The sequence below is a fragment of the Microtus oregoni genome, unplaced genomic scaffold, assembly GCF_018167655.1.
Source record: "Microtus oregoni isolate MIOR12 unplaced genomic scaffold, Mior012 000031F_ref0000149, whole genome shotgun sequence".
NCBI lineage: Eukaryota > Metazoa > Chordata > Mammalia > Rodentia > Cricetidae > Microtus > Microtus oregoni.
This window is the reverse complement of record NW_024543090.1, coordinates 14,224,125-14,240,402: the sequence shown is the minus strand read 5'-3', so window position 1 is coordinate 14,240,402 and position 16,278 is coordinate 14,224,125. Positions and strand designations below refer to the sequence as shown.

The 16,278-nt window shown below is 42.6% G+C and overlaps 1 protein-coding gene across 1 annotated transcript in view; it reads left to right on the top strand.

The window, feature by feature from the left end:
• Ryr3 (ryanodine receptor 3) overlaps positions 1 to 16,278 on the top strand; it is a 522,546-nt gene that overhangs the window by 477,461 nt on the left and 28,807 nt on the right. Inside the window, exons 75-86 of the mRNA XM_041678998.1 lie at positions 931 to 1,027; positions 2,748 to 2,854; positions 3,217 to 3,268; positions 4,231 to 4,287; positions 5,478 to 5,577; positions 5,730 to 5,809; positions 7,653 to 7,729; positions 9,897 to 9,970; positions 10,219 to 10,236; positions 10,658 to 10,738; positions 11,499 to 11,587; positions 12,439 to 12,567. Coding sequence (XP_041534932.1) covers positions 931 to 1,027; positions 2,748 to 2,854; positions 3,217 to 3,268; positions 4,231 to 4,287; positions 5,478 to 5,577; positions 5,730 to 5,809; positions 7,653 to 7,729; positions 9,897 to 9,970; positions 10,219 to 10,236; positions 10,658 to 10,738; positions 11,499 to 11,587; positions 12,439 to 12,567 — 961 coding nt within the window. The remainder of the gene's footprint in view (positions 1 to 930; positions 1,028 to 2,747; positions 2,855 to 3,216; positions 3,269 to 4,230; positions 4,288 to 5,477; positions 5,578 to 5,729; positions 5,810 to 7,652; positions 7,730 to 9,896; positions 9,971 to 10,218; positions 10,237 to 10,657; positions 10,739 to 11,498; positions 11,588 to 12,438; positions 12,568 to 16,278) is intronic.

Genomic DNA, 16,278 nt, shown 5'->3' with positions numbered 1-16,278 from the left:
CAGACACAAAATTAACAATTTCTTCCTGATCACCTTTCAACGTGTTTGGCTGGAAAAGGTTAATGAAAAAACTCAGTATGACAGACTAATACCCATTTTAATGGTAATGTAACTGAAAGACGTCAGCTCGTCCTCTGCACATGCCTCCGTTCCCAGCCATGATTTAATGTTCCCATAAGAATACGTGTTTGTACAATTTTTTAGAAAGTAAAATTCTGATTGGTCAGATTTTAATGGGAGACAGCCAGATTTTGGTTCTACCAAAACACAAACCAAACCAGGACTTGACCGATCTTGTCCTTTTCTGCATTCCCGTCCTGGCTTGCTACTGTGGTCCGTCTTAGCTGTGCTTCTGTGGCCAACTTTCCAGGAAGGGGCATGAGCCCCAGACACCAAAGCACAGCCAGGATCTCAGAGGCGCAGAGCAGGCATGCCCACAGCATAGCACGCCCAGATCTGGCCTTCCTAAGTGACCACTGCAGTGCCCCGCTGAGGTATTCCTTGGCTAGGGGAAGGTGCGGAAGCAGAAGTTGAGGGTTTTCAGTTTGTCTGGCACTAAGCTACAACCCGATTTCAATTGTATTACTGGACAGTGGGCTAATCTGAAGAAATGACTAAACTGTCACCTGAAGCGAACATTTTCAGACTTGATCTAATGCGCTATTTCTCACTAGAATGGCAATGTTGTTAAAAACTCAGTAAAGCTAAACGGGGATGTTGTGTCTTGCTCTGGTTTTGGCACTTGGAAGAACTCCAGTATTCATGAGTTACCTAGTTGAAGGAAACAATGTGAACTACTGGCTGTCCTGACCAATCAGAAGATGAGAATTGTACAAAAAGTCTGTGCCGGCTTACTAACCGCTAACCACCCGAACTAAACTAACGAGCCCAGCAACTGTCCTGACCCCCCCCTCTCACCCTTCCACTCAGGCACCGCTCTATTAACCTCTTCCTCCATGGCTATCAGAGATTTTGGATAGAAACAGAGGCGTATTCCTTTGAAGAGAAACTAGTACAGGATTTGGCTGTAAGTACCGAACAAACTGGGAGTGGACTCGGGCGTGAATGGGTTTGATTTTTCTATCCATGTTTGTGTATGTTGCGGAAGTCAGGCATTCACAGAGAATGTGTGTGCTGTGTCAACCTGAAAAGAGCTAACTAAATTCTCAGGATGATGCTGCCCATGGGCCTACGAGCCAGAGGATGGAATTTCAATTAGAGGTGCTAATAATGTCCTCACCCCTGTCTCCATCACCATTAACAACTAATGTTTCTTAAAGTGCACAGCTGTGGCATGGTGAGTCCGTGCCTAGTTAAGTTTTGAGCACCACTGGTTGCAGGAGACCCCTGCCCTGCTTACTCCCTGCTAAAACTCCACATCCAAAACAATAGCTCTGCTTTGGGGAAGGCACATCTAAATAATCCTCTTTCCTGCATCTCTTTTCTGTGTTGGCCTTTCGGAAAGCTGGCATGCACTCTCTAGTAGACTTCATACTCTGGGACCACTCCATGGGAATCACAACGGAGCAGCCTCATCCTGTGTCAGGGGAAAATAAGCCCTCCCTCCTCTTCTCACTTCTCAACCTTAGTGTTCTCTTTTCTCTTTACCTCTCACTTTCTCATTTTCTATTCTCATTTGCTCTCTGCACTAATCTTGTATTGTTTCTCTTTCATTCTTTTCTGTCTGTTCTCCTCTTTGAACTATCGTTCTGTGTCTTTTTCCTCTCCTTCCCTTTTCTTTTAAATCTCTCTTCGCCATTCCTTCCCTTTGTTCTTAGGTCCCCTGCTTTCCCCACACACTCCTGTTGATGAGAAAGGTGCTGCCTTTGCTTTCCCACGTTTCTGATTGGTGTGAAGCTGGCAGAAAGTGGCATTTTAGCCCTCTGCTGCGGAACCATTCGCACAACCTGGGTAGTTCTCACCAATTCACCAAGTACATCCACCTGCTGACTTGACCTCTGCCAGAAAATTTCACTGTTTCCACTAGCGCCAGCTGCTGCTTCTTTTTCTATAAACACAGAGAAGTGGTTTGGTGAGAAGAGGGCCAGTCTTGCGACTCCTACATGGCAGCTTTGCAGGACAATGTAAATTTTAGGGTAGAGTGTGAAGCTGAAACAAAGAGACAGGTCTTTTGTTAGGTTAAATCTAGACTAATACTACGGTAAGATTTTTTTAATTGGTTCCTCTTATAGTATTGAAATCAAGTCTGCTAAATTTATTAAGTCATGTTCATGGCCTGATTTTATATACTTGTACCTATCTATAAACATTGCAATACTTGAAAAAAAAACTAAAATAATACAACTGGACCCCGAATAAGCCCAGAGATTTATGACTTTGGTCTCACCTCTATCTCAAGCCTGCTTTCCAGAAGAAATTCCATGTATCGTCTAGAGGGACTCAGTTTCTTAAGTTTCTTAAGCAGGGTTTCCCTCCTGAACTGGGGTGCTCACAGCTTGCATGAGTGTTGATTTGGAGTCCGTAGCTCTTTCCCTATGGCCAGCCATTTGCTTTCTTTGATTTCATTTAACTTAAAATGGAACGTGCCTTTGATTGGCTGGGGAAATGTGTCTGTCTACAGCAACCCTGCATCCTCGGGACTCCTGCGCTGGAATAAGCAGCTGGTAGATGACGCTTTCAGTCCGATGCCCTCTGTGCCTTGCGCTTCGCCTTCTCGTTACTCGCATGCGGTTGTACGGTGCGTACAGGGATCTGTGCCTCAAATCTGCCTGTGTTGCTCTGTGTAGAAATCTCCCAGGGTTGAAGAGGAGGAAGAGGAAGAGACAGAAAAGCAACCTGATCCGCTTCACCAAATCATCCTGTATTTTAGCCGCAACGCCCTCACAGAGAGGAGGTGAGTGTCCCCATGGTGTTCTTCCCACAGGCCTGGGACAGGGCTCGCTCATAACTGCCCTTCTGTGACAACAGCAGGTAGAAGGGATTTTAGAACTGAGAGGCTCTGTTCATGGTCACCAGGACACACCCAGAGGACAGGCTTCTCATCATAATATGAGACAGACTAAAGATGAAATGGCCTAAAATCATGACTTTAATCCTAAATTCCGTGTTGAGGCAATGCTGGATCAGCTTTTCAGAGTCAGAGTATCTAATTAGCTCACTAGTATATTTAACTTGGAATTTATATGGTTTTTCGTAATTTTTTTGTTGACTCCAGAACATAGCCTGCTAAATATTTTCTCTGATATTCTCTTCCAGCAAATTGGAAGATGACCCTTTGTACACCTCCTACTCCAGTATGATGGCCAAGGTACTCCTGGGTTCTTACCACTTTGTCACAATCTGCCTATCATATTAAGTTGTATAAGTATGAAGACTAGGGCTTGGTCATAACACAGTTTCTGGGCATCACATAGTGCCCGCATTGTTAGTGTAGCACCCTGAGACTTTGTAGAAATAGCGGCAACTGGATTCATAGTCCAGTTCTAAAGCTGACTGAATACGGCCTAAGCACAAAGACTGTCTTCCACCTTCAGTCAGTGACTGGGAGAGGCCAGGTAGTTCATTCTGTGTGCAGATGAAGGACACAGGCCAGACACTAGAAAAGGTTCCAGTGTTCCAGAGGAGTCACAGTGACTAGAGGAATACCACCCAGAAGTTGTGACAAACTCTGGCATGCTGAATGTACATAAGGAAAACATTCAGGAAAGAGGAGACAGATGATGGCAAACAGGAACTCGTATTGCTTTGTTCTGTTGTCTCTCATGACCCTAGTACAAAGTGACAATTTGGGGTTTCCATCATGGATATTCCAGTCTTAATATCACAGCCCTGGCATCTGTCTTAAGAGGGACAAATCCTTGTATTCCTTTGTCCTCATTTGCATCAAAACTTTTTAGGGAAGGGAATTCGTATCTGTGCTTAAAACAGGTCCCCGTTGGATATGTGAACTCCATGTTCTTCTTTCTTGTTCCTTAACCCCTTGGTGACTACAAAAATGGCATTTAAAGTAGAATGTAGCCCTGCAATGATCGGAATGTTCCTAGTTTTACAAGGTGCTGAGGTCCCTAGGAGTCTATGAATGATAACCTGTCCCTTGTGCGTTCTAAATGTCATAGGAGAGCTATGCTTGGGTGGGAGAGGGAACTGGGATTGGTATGTAAAAATAAAGATTTTTTTATAAGATACAATAAGAAATAACAAAAAAAAAGAAGAGTAATTCCCTATAACTTGGTTGTCTGTGTCCTCCTTTCCCTGCTCCATGGAACCCAGAGTTGTCAGAGTGCTGAGGATGAAGACGAAGATGAAGAGAGGGAAAAAACATTTGAAGTGAGTTTCCATAAAGACATTAGAACCGAAGCTCTTACAGGCCAATAGAATGGGGCTTCAGAATGGTGACTGCTGTTCGCTTATGGGACTCACTGTACTGCTGTGTCTGACTCAGCAAGTCCAGCCATGGCTCTGCCATCTGCCTCTGTGACTGGCAAGCAGCAGGCATCCTGCTCATCAGCAGTGCCCACTTCTAACTATGCTGGTTCTGATGGGAACTGTTCTACTTATCGTATAGAAACAGACTGAAAAGGGGCAAATTTAAACAACCAAAAATGAAAAATATCACGGGCATTGGGATTGTCACTACTACTCTAGAAATACCAGTTGATGGCAGTTTTATTTGAAGCCAGTGCAGAAGCCCAGCACTCCTAAAACTGCACAATTTTAGGTTTCTGTGCTCTTTGATAGGCAAAGCATCCAAAAATATAATAAAAGTGGATGTAGATAATTACACTTCTGGTAACCAGTTCTGCTAGAACATGTCTGCAGTGTAAATACAGGGACATTTCTTACATCAGACAAATATAGTCAGGTGGCCCTCAAGCATGTTTCCTGTAGAACAGAGCATTGAAAGACAAGCACATTTAAATCTTGACTTGCTAGAAATTGCATGCTGGGAGATGGAAAAGCTAGAGCCCTGGAGGCAGCCAAGGAGGAACTTGTCTCCAGGAGAAAGACTTACAGCTTGTGGCTTTGCCTGGACTGGAGTTGGGGCAGGGGTGATGGACAGGTCCACACCTTGACCTGCACTGCTTAGTTAGTGTGTGTCCTACCCTCATGCTAGGACCCTGAAGGCTAAGACTGAGAGCTTTGGCTGAATCTTTCTGCTCCTCTTCCCAAAGTGACCACATTGAGTCAGTCTTCTCTCTCTGCTCTTCACTATTTAAATAATAATTTGCTTTATAATAGCAAAAGTGAAAACACTGTTACCTAGCAACATAAAGAGTAGAAACCTCAACTTTAAAGAGTGAGTAAATTATGGGTAGATTCTTTGGGGAAGCCAGGTCATGTCTGGAAATAAAATTTAGAGGTTTGCTTTATCCACAGTTATATGCATTGCTTTTCATAAGCCATGAAAGATTCACTCTCAGCGTATCTTGCCACGTCGCATTTACCCAAGGAGAACATGGGCAGAAGGGAAGAATGAGAGCCCTGGAGGGCTGATCTTTCTATATGACTTCTTCTAGGAGAAAGAGATGGAGAAGCAGAAAACACTGTATCAGCAAGCGCGCTTGCACGAACGTGGTGCCGCAGAGATGGTCCTTCAGATGATAAGTGCCAGCAAAGGTGATGTCCCTGTTTCTAGGTAGACCCTCGGTGACTGGCACAGAGCTAATGCTCCATGGCCTAAAGTCACATTAACAAGCCTGGAGAAAGCCCAGCAGGTATAATTTACCACCTCTTTCCTTGGTGAATCAATCAAATCTTCACCCTGGCAGGTGAGATGAGTCCCATGGTGGTTGAGACGCTGAAGCTGGGAATTGCCATTCTCAATGGAGGCAATGCTGGCGTGCAACAGGTAAGATGGCATCGGGGGATGGTGCGGAGTTCCTGGGGTACTTCCATGAGAAACCACATGAATAATTCACCTTCTGCTATTCACTCACTTATCCCCTCTTCGTTAAACACTTATTTACCGATTACTGACAATGCCTGGTTCTGCTGTAAAGGCTGAAGTTATTCTAGTGAGTGATACAAATGAAGTCCTCAACTGAGAAGCTCAGGCTGGAGGATTTTGAGTTCATGGCCACCTCGGGCTACAGAGTGAGTGAGACTCTCTCTGTCTCATAAACCCAGGGGTCAGAGCTATAGTTCAGTGACAAAGCACTTGCTTAACATGAACGAGGCCCCATGTTCAATTTCTCAGACCGCAAAATATAATAGCAAAACATCCTATCTCGCTGATTATGTTCTAGTGGGCATAAAATGAGAAGTCAGTATTCGGATAGCTGGTAGTCATTTGGTGTCTGAATTGGAACTGGTTGAGAAAGGTAGGCATTTGTGAGTATCTCCTGAAGCAGTGGTTCTCAACCTGTGGGTCACAATCCCTTTAGCAAACCTCTTTCTCCAAAAATATTTACACTATGATTCATAACAGTAACAAAATTATAGCTATAAAGTAGCAATGAAATAATTTTATGGTTGGGGGTCACCACACCATGAGGAACTATATTAAAAGGTTGGCAGTGTTAAGAAAGTTGAAAGCCACTGTGACCTACAACAGCCCTGTGCACAAGAAAGTTCAAACAGAACTTTAATATTCATAAAAGTATATCTCAGAGACTTTGCAAGTCTCTGAATTCATAACTATCTTAGACATAATGTTTTCTTAGTCTTTAAATCTTCCCAAGCTAATTTCTCATGAAGAATTGTTATTTTTTTTTCTATCTTGCTGGCTTCTTTTTTCCACTACAACATATCAGCTAACTATCTTGCAGCAAGCTCTTTTTTAATATATAAAAATTTTATGTCACACAAAATTCCTCCTTTCTAAAATCAGCAGAGAAAACAAAGTAAAAATGTCTGTGCTCTCAACCATGCCCATTGCTGTCTGAACTCTTGTTCCGATAAACAATACTCATAGAAAGAGCGATTGAGAGTATACCTCAGCAACAATGACATTACGATGTCACCATCCTAACACTCATCCAAAATAATAAAGACTTTAAACAATAAATCCACAAATGCCAAAGGTCTACTACGCTGTGATGAAGTAGTGAAAATAATAAGCCTTTAAACAATAGAATCTGACTCCCTGGGTAGATGTTTTGACTCATGCACAGTTTTCTTTGTTATTGTTACATGTATGCATTCATTTAAGCATATAAACACAACCTTCTGTGTCCATTTAGTGCTGCCCAAATGCATGCCTTTAGGGTTGACCACTTGATTTTGGATCACCTATCAAGTGACTCATCCTTGGGGAAGATTGATTCTCCCTTATCAATTTCCTGTAGTCATTGATTGTCTGTAGCTCTTCATCTAGGGATAGGGCCTTCTAAGATTTCTCCCAAACAGACTGGCATGTCATCTGGTGGTAATATTACTCACACCTTACTTAGGCAACCTAGTGTTGAGATGTTGTAGGTGCAGCTCCCTGGTACTGTAGAGAAGACAGCCTTTCAACTGACATCCTGGTCCCCTTGCTCTTATGGTTTTTTTGGCCTCTTGCCAGATGCTCCCTGAGCCTTGGGGTAGAGGTTAAATTTTCTTAACTACACCAGTAACTCTTATCTGTAGCCCTGAGTCTGCTTTGGTGTGCTTCTATGACAGGGGATTTGCCATTTCTCTATCAGAATTGGGAAGATCATGAGCTGCGACATAGTTTTCATTGATTCTCTCTAAACTGTGTCTCTTTACAGAAAATGCTAGATTACTTAAAAGAGAAAAAAGATGCCGGGTTCTTTCAAAGCCTTTCTGGTCTTATGCAGTCTTGTAGGTAAGTCTGGGGAAACCACTCAGCATTCTTAAAAACAAAGATACAGGGGTACACAAAATCATCTACCTTACCATGCAATTGTTGAGAAGATTCAGCATTCACTACCTTAAAATCCCAGAGAGTGGCTAATGTTCCCTAGCCTTCAGGATTACATTCAAACTACATTAAGAGAAGACGTAATCCCCATCAGTCACAAACATCATTTCCTGCCAGAAACCAAAGTTACAATTACTTAAGCATTTGACTCTAAGGATCAAGAGTTAAGAAAGACTATGATGTCTTCCATTTGAACATTTGGGGGATGAACATCCTTTTAGTCAACTTCATAATCTTGCCAACCTCCAGGCAATGAGGAGACTGTATGAGCTATAGCATAATCTCTTGTTCCCCCCTCCCTCCCTCCCACCCTTCCACCTCCCTCTCTCCCTCCCACCCTTTCACCCCCCTCTCTCTGCACTAACAGTCTTATTAGTTTATTGTCTCTCTCAGGAAGAGAAAATGTAATATTGCCAGGTCTGACTCATTGAGGATAGAATAGTACCTGTGGACCCAGGGATGACAAAATCAAGGCAACCGAGTTCTACATTGCTCATGACATTTCCATTGGGTCTCTAAGAGGTCTCTCAGTATGCTACAGTACTTGATACTGATAAATTTGTTTATAATTCATTTATAATGATAGCACAGAGGAAGAAATGACATTCACTTAATAGCCAGATGATTTCTCACAGAAGTTTTAAGACACTTTAATGGTTTTGATTATTACACAGATAATACATATCTGTAAAATACTTAAGCAGTAAGAAAATTAAAACATTCAGCATGGGTGTTTAGGGATTAAAATGAAATGCATGGCACCAATTCAAAAGCAAAGCTTCAAAGCAACAAGGTCCAAACGTCATTTCCTGTGTTTATCTTGCCGCTTGCCCCAATCCCCAACCCAACACAGCAAAATCCAAGTAGTAAAACAGCAGGATAATTTGGGGTTTTTTAAGCAGCCCTTTTTTAATTGCACAGGCTGGAATGGGGAAAACAACACATCTAACACCTGGAGAGATGTCAGAGGAGACCAAGTCCTTGTAGCTTTTGCAGAGGACCCAGGTTCAGTTCCCAGCATCCACCTGGTGGCTCACAGCTATCCCTAAACTCCAGGTCCAGGGGATCCCACAACCTCTCCTGACTTCCATGGGCACCAGGCATATACATGGTACATGCAGATAAAATATTCATACACAAAAATAATGTTTTTTAATTTAAAAAGAAAAACAACAAAGGTAGCAATAGAAATTTCACCAAGAGTCCCCAGAAAGGAAAAAAAGAGTGCTAATATCTCTCTAGTCTACAACCATGTCCTCTGAGCCTCAACAGAAGTAAAGCTAATGCTAGTCTTCACGGGCTCAGCCATGCACGCCCCTAAGAGCGATACCTTTATAAAACTTTTTGCTCTAACACACTGTTCAGATCAGTTAAGGAATTAACCTATTGGGAAAGCGTAAGGATACTTAATTTGGAAGTGATTTGTTCCCAAGGTGTTCTCATTCCCAGCCTGGGTAGCATTTCTTGCCTCAAAAAAACTTGACTGTAGCCAGGAAGGTAGGGGGAAATGGGGACAAAAACAAACAACAACTTTTCACAAATTTAGGGACACCAAGGGACACCATTTCACAGAAGGCCTAATCTTAGCTGCTACTGGCTTTTGAACAAAGCAGGAACCATAAGAGAGGGAGGCCTTTGAATTCATCAGAGTATCTAGCTTTTTCCTCCAATACTCACCCTAGACACTAGGGACCACAATTCTCTGTGATCTTTAGAGAAAACAGCTAGAGGTGGGAGGTGAGCATTGGGAGTAGTTTAGGAATCTCAGAATCAAAGCATCTCTTCCTGACTTGGGAGGGCTTTCTAAATCTTCACCCATAAGAAAGGATTCAAACTAAACAACGATCATCATCTCTCTGTATGTATGACAAGGTCTGTGAGCTGTCACATCCATAAACCACAGTGCTTGGCACAAACCCAAGGGGCTTCAGGCTTTTTTGGACAAACTGTTATGTGTTAGTCTATTTATGATAATAAAGAGACAAAATATTCTTCGTAAATTCTTGACATTAGAAATCTATTTTCCCAGTATGGTTAGCCCTGAACCTTGTTTTCTTTTGTCAATTAAAAGTGTCCTTGATTTGAATGCATTTGAGAGGCAGAATAAAGCTGAAGGCCTGGGAATGGTTACAGAAGAAGGAACACGTAAGTAGCCGATGAATGCCAAGGTCATCCCCTTCCTGGTTGAAAGCTCAGCTCTTTCTGATCACAGCCTTTGCATGCAATTTCTTTGTCTACAAAGACTTGCTCCATTTGAGCAAAACATTTCTCTCTGATGTTGCTAAAGGCAGCATCCAGGCTGGATGTGTTCATAGAGCTAGCTATAATTGAAGTTTGTTACAATATTTATGGGTTTCTTACTTTGTATTTTCTCTTTTTCCTCTCTTCGCCAGTCATTGTTCGTGAGCGTGGTAAGTGTGACTCCCTAGTCGGAGTTCCTACCATGGTGTGAGAATCCTAAGGGATTGGATTTAATTGCTTTGGTACAGGCACATCTTGGGTTTGGTGGTTGCATGCCGAGTTTAACCCTGCAGCTTGATGCTTAATTAAAGAAGTGCCTTCTATCTATCTGTGAAGCATGGGTTTTGATGGGCTGTGGGCCACTGACTGCTGTTAGCTTAGTTATTCTCATCACAGGATGTGTCTTCGGGCTCCACAGTTTACTATTTGCGCTGTGTACTCCGCAGCCTTGGCTGTCAATTCGTTGGGTTTCTCAACATCGGTCCAAAGGTTCATTTCCAAAGCCGTTTGCCAGTTTGGAGTCATGTGCCTTAGCAGGTGTTCCTTGTTGAGAGGCCATGCACATGCTGCCATGTCTATTATGTTTTCAAGGTGAAAAAGTGCTCCAGAATGATGAGTTCACACAGGATCTCTTCCGGTTCCTACAGCTGCTTTGTGAAGGACACAACAGCGGTGAGTGGGGACAGCCAACTTGTCGAGGGAAAGCAGCATCTGTGTGCAGGATTCTCATTCAGTGGTGCCTGCTTGATTCAAATAGTTACTGTTCTGTGTCTGTGAAGAGACATCATGACCGAGGCAATTCTTAGTCTGGAGCTTGCTTAGAGGGTTGGTCCGTGATCTTTATGGTGGGACAGAGACAGGCATGGTGCTGGGGCTGGAGCTGAGAGCTTGACATGTTTATCCACAGGCAGCAGGCAAGAAGAGTGAGACTGGGCCTGGCATGGCCCTTTTAAACTTCCAAGCCCACTCCCAGAGACACGCCTCCTCCAACAAAGCCACACCCCCTCCAACAAAGCTGCTTCTCCTAATCCTTCCCAAACAGTTCTACTAACTGGTCACCCAAGCATTCTAACATATGAGCCTATGGGGGTCGTTCTTATTCAAACCACCAGGCTATCCAAGTTCATCTAGTCCTTAATACGAAAGCTGTATAGAATGACCATTAGGCTTATGACTGCTGCTGTTTAGTGTCACCAAGGCTAAACCACTCCCAGAATCACCATCCCTTTCATATCACCTCCTGGATCTTATCTTGTTTTAGGTGTCACAGGTTATCAGAGCTCAGAGTAGAGCAGGATTTGTGAGGCTCCAAATATATTCTCTGTGTGAGACTTGCCACATAGTATGCCATGTCTAAGCTCAGTTAACAGGGTATGCCTGGCTCCCTTTGGTCTAATGGGCCTAGGTTCTGACCCAGCACTGGTGTTCTCAGACTTTCAGAACTTTCTGAGGACTCAGATGGGCAACACCACCACTGTGAACATCATAATCAGCACCGTGGACTACCTTCTGCGTCTGCAGGTGAGTCCGAACCATGGGCAATGGTGCACTGCATCTACAGTTACACGAGCTAGCAACAGCCACGCAGAAACAGGGAGGCCCAGGATAGAGATGTTCCTCCATGGAACTATATCCCGATAAGCCACCCATAAGCTGGAGATGCATTTCCTACGCCTAGCTATTGCACATCATAGTTTCGTGAGATGAGACACTGTAGCATATTAATGGTTTACTCTTAAGATTATGTGGCTGACCCTGGGCTCCTAAATAACATTATCAGAGGACGTCACATCATAAATAGGTAGCTGAAAAAAAAAAAAACAACACTCGGAACTACAAGTACAACTTAAACTGAATCGATAGCGCTTTCACACCATTGTTAGGTTGAAAACTTAGGCTTTAGACCCGCATCACTCAGAGAATGTCTATGTTGTCTAACCCTCAAAGAAGGAGTTGTAATCTATGCCCTCACACTTAGGGAAGTTTTAATTCCTAAAACATGTGTTCAAAGACAAGGCAGAAGGACCCTTATCATGAGAGTGTCTCTTACAAAATGCTGGGCATAGGTTAGTGTTGTCAGTAAAGACCCGGCTACAGTGGCCCAGAAAGAAGAATCAAATTACCTATGGATAATCACTATTATCTTCAGTGGGCATAGCTCACTTTGGATGTCGTATATTATAGTCTCCCAGGTGCTAAAGGCTGTGTATCTTCCTTAAACATTCTTCCCTGTGGAGAACTACGTGAGTTTGGAAGGTGTTAGGGGCAGCTATCTCTGTGCATCTTTGTTGGCTCCTGGGCTCCGTTCATAGCAGAGGCGTAGAGATATGATCAGATCCCTCCAAATGTCAAACTCTACTGTTTGCTTTTAGGAATCCATCAGCGATTTCTATTGGTACTACTCGGGAAAGGACATCATTGATGAATCTGGACAGCACAATTTCTCTAAAGCTCTGGCAGTCACCAAGCAGATCTTTAATTCTCTTACAGAGTACATCCAGGTAGGTGCTAATGAGGGCAGAGTAGGCAGCAGAGGGAGTATTTTTAACATGCTCGTTTTCTGTGTTCTCTAGAGTATTTGGATGCACACAGTGCATCCGTTGTACTCAGCCCCAACACTGGCATAATTTCATATCTAGGAAAAGGAACCATTGGTACCCATGGTCTGTGAGAACCTGTAGTCTGTGGTCCCCTGTTGGGACCTGTTCATGGTGTTGTCACACTTCATTTTCATTACCTCATTACACTTTTGCTTCCTTTTCTAGACTGACTGCTTTATATGAATGAAAAATATATTCACCTTAAAATTCTTCAGTCTAGAATATCTGATGATGTATCAATATCTGAGGTTCAGTAAGCACAGAGAGTGAAGCAGAGAAACTGTTTACAGAATTACGGAACAATGGCATATGCAATATCCTAGTAGGGGTTTTAAAAAATGAACAAATCCAACCTACCTATGGTGGTACATGCCTGCAATCCCAGGGTTTGGGAGGCAAAGGCAGGAGGATCTTGGGTTTTGAGCTAGTCTGGGCAACATAGTGAAACTCTGTCACAAAAATGGAATAAATAGCAATAAAAATTGAATCTTTGAGCTCTTACTATGGAAGAAGTAATGTCAAGTGGATTTCAGAGTGAATGTCTTAATGTTCTAGTATTCTTTCTCTTCCTTTTTTTCTTTTATTTAAAAGAACAAAACAAAAAGAGCTATCTTTTTTTCATTTTACATACCAATCTTAATTTCCACTTCCTCCTTTCCTCCCCACCTCCCATCTACTCCTCAGAGTAGATGGCACATTGCTTTGAAGAAGAATCAAGGCCCTCCCTACTATATTTAAGCTAAGCAACGTATCCCTCCAAAGATAATGGGTTCCAAAAAGTCAGTACAAGCAGCAGGGACATATCCTGGTCCCACTGCCAGTGGCCCTGCAGTCTGTCCCAGTCGTACAACTGTTAACTAGAGGGACTAGTTTGGTCCTATGCTGGTTCCTTCCCTGTCTGGCCAGGGTTGGTGACCTCCCATTAGCTCAGGTAAGCTGTTTCAGTGGGTGTCCCCATCATGGTCCTGACCTCTTTGCTCATATTCTCACTCCACCCACTCTTCAATTGGACTTTGAGAGCTCAGCCCAGTGCTCCACTGTGGCTCTCTGCCTCTGCTTCCATGAGCTACTGACTGAAGGTTATATTGGTGACATTTAAGATAGTCATCAATCTGATTACAGGGTAAGGCCAGTTCGGGCACCCTCTGCACTATTTCTTAGGGTTTTAGCTGGGACCATCCTTGTTGATTCCTAGGAATTTCTATAGAGCCAGGTTTCTTGCTAGTCCCATAATGGCTCCCTCAATCAAGATATCTCGTTCCTTGCTTTCCATCTCTGTCCTTCCCCTCGTCTTGACTATTCTGTTCCCTCAAGTTCTCCTCCCTCCTCTTCTTCTCCTTTCCTCCTCCCCTCCCACCCTCTTTTCTCCTCCCACCCCCATGCTCCCAATTTTGTCAGGAGATATTATCTATTTCCCCTTTCCAGGGGGATCTATATATGTTTATCTTTGGGTTCTCCTTATTACTTAGCCTCTCTGGGGTCGTGGACTATAGGCTTGTTATCCTTTGCTTTACAGTCTGTATCCACTTAAGAGTGAGTGAGTATATACCACGTTCATCTTTCTGGGTCTGGTTAACTCACTCAGGATGTTTTTTTTCTAGTTCCATTCATTTACATTCAAATTTCAAGATGTCATTGTTTTTTACTGCTGAGTAGTACTCCATTGTGTAAATATACCACATTTTTTTTAGCCATTCTTCAGTTGAGGGGCATTTAGGTTGTTTCCATGTTCTAGCTATTACAAATAATTCTGCTGTGAACATAGTTTAACAAATGTCCTTGTGGTATGATTGAACATCTTTTGGGTATATGCACAAGAGTGGTATTTCTGGGTCCTGGGCTAGGTTGATTACCAATTTTCTGAGAAACTTCCATACTGATTTCCAGAGTGGTTGTACAAGTTGTCATTCCCACCAGCAATGAGGAGTGTTCCCCTTACTCCACATCCTCTCCAGCATAAACTGTCATTGGTGGTTTTGATCTTAGCCATTCTGACTGGTGTAAGATGGCATCGCAGAGTCATTTTGATTTGCAGTTCTCTAATAGCCATCAGGGAATGTCTGAACATTTCCTTAAGTGTCTTTGGGCCAAATTTGAGAGTCTTCTGTTGAGAATTCTCTGTGTAGATCTTCCATAACATTTGCTATGCATCTCCTACAACAGTCTGCCTGCCATGAAGAGAGATGAATGATGTATGTAGGAAACCTGTCTATATAATCAGTAGCCATAAAAGCTTTATGTAACACAAGATTTTTGAAGGATAATTGACACTTCATTTTTATGTGATCATAACCACAAAACTCATGAATAAAATATTTGCTCCTTCAGGGAGGGAGCCATGTGCACTTCACTGAGTACATATGAAGGTCAGTCAATAACTTCTACGATTGGCTGGCTCCTTATGCCGTGTGGTCGGTGGCAAGCTGTTGAACTATTGTCCGAGTTAGGTTTTCCACTGCTGTGATAAAAGCCCATGACCCAAATCTACCTGAAGAGGAAAGAGTCGTAATAAAACTTATATATTATTCTTACCTCTGATCAAGGTACCTTTACATTGTTTACATTTTGAGGTCATTGTCCTCATTTGCTGCACATTTGTGTACAGATTATTTAATATTCTGATGTGAAGTCTTAGTCCTTAAGTTATACAGGTATTAAATATTGTAGGTCAATAGTTGTTCATATTTATTATACATATAGTCATTAATTAGGTTCTTTAGATACATAGAGATTGATCTCTGTCTAGATAGGTAATCTTCAACCACTTCAAGGATCTGTGGAACATGGTATTTAAATAACTTAGGGTTCTGTTGACATGAGATATGATTGCTCCTGACAGCACCAATCTATTTCCAAGAGAATCTTGAGCACCAAAAACACTCCACTTGGAGTTTGTTTTCTTCTTGGCACTATTGGCCTTTGGACAAAGAACTGCCCATGCCTCAACCAAACCTTGCCAAGACAGGGTAAGACGGTTCTAAAAAATTCCCTGCCTCTAAAAATGGTCTGTCAGTTATGCTAGGCCTTAGCCAAAGTTGGTTGCTTTAATGTTGCAAATGAGACTTTGGGTGATTGCTCAGGTAGCTAATTGTCTCTGTCATATACTTCTGGCTTTGGAAGCTGCTTGATTGCACTTCCTGACTACTCAAGTAATATTATCTCCCTTCTCAGGCCTTTGATGGGGTTAAAGATTAGATAGTCATAGTTACCTTCCTCTCATGATTTAGCCAAGCTTATTTCTGATGCAAGACTTAGACTCTTTGAAATAGAACATTTATTAAAACATTTATCATGTGTTCCTTGCTTAATATTGTTTATGTTGTTTGTAATTTTATACTTAATGTCTGTTCTTATTGTATATAGTTCTGTATTGGGTTTGGATCGCTCTTGCTCTTGTTTGGACAAAAGGGGGCGGTGATGGGGAAACTTTGTTAGCCAATTATCTTCAAGAGGTGGGACCAAATTAGGGTGTGACTTTCTGGGACCCGGAGAAAAAAGGGCCCCCGGCCCAGGTGCTCTCTCTCTCTCTGTGGTTCCCTCACTGCACAACTGAGCTTGGACTTCTTCCTGTTTTGTGAGGTTTTCCCCTTATAATAAATAAAAATATAAATC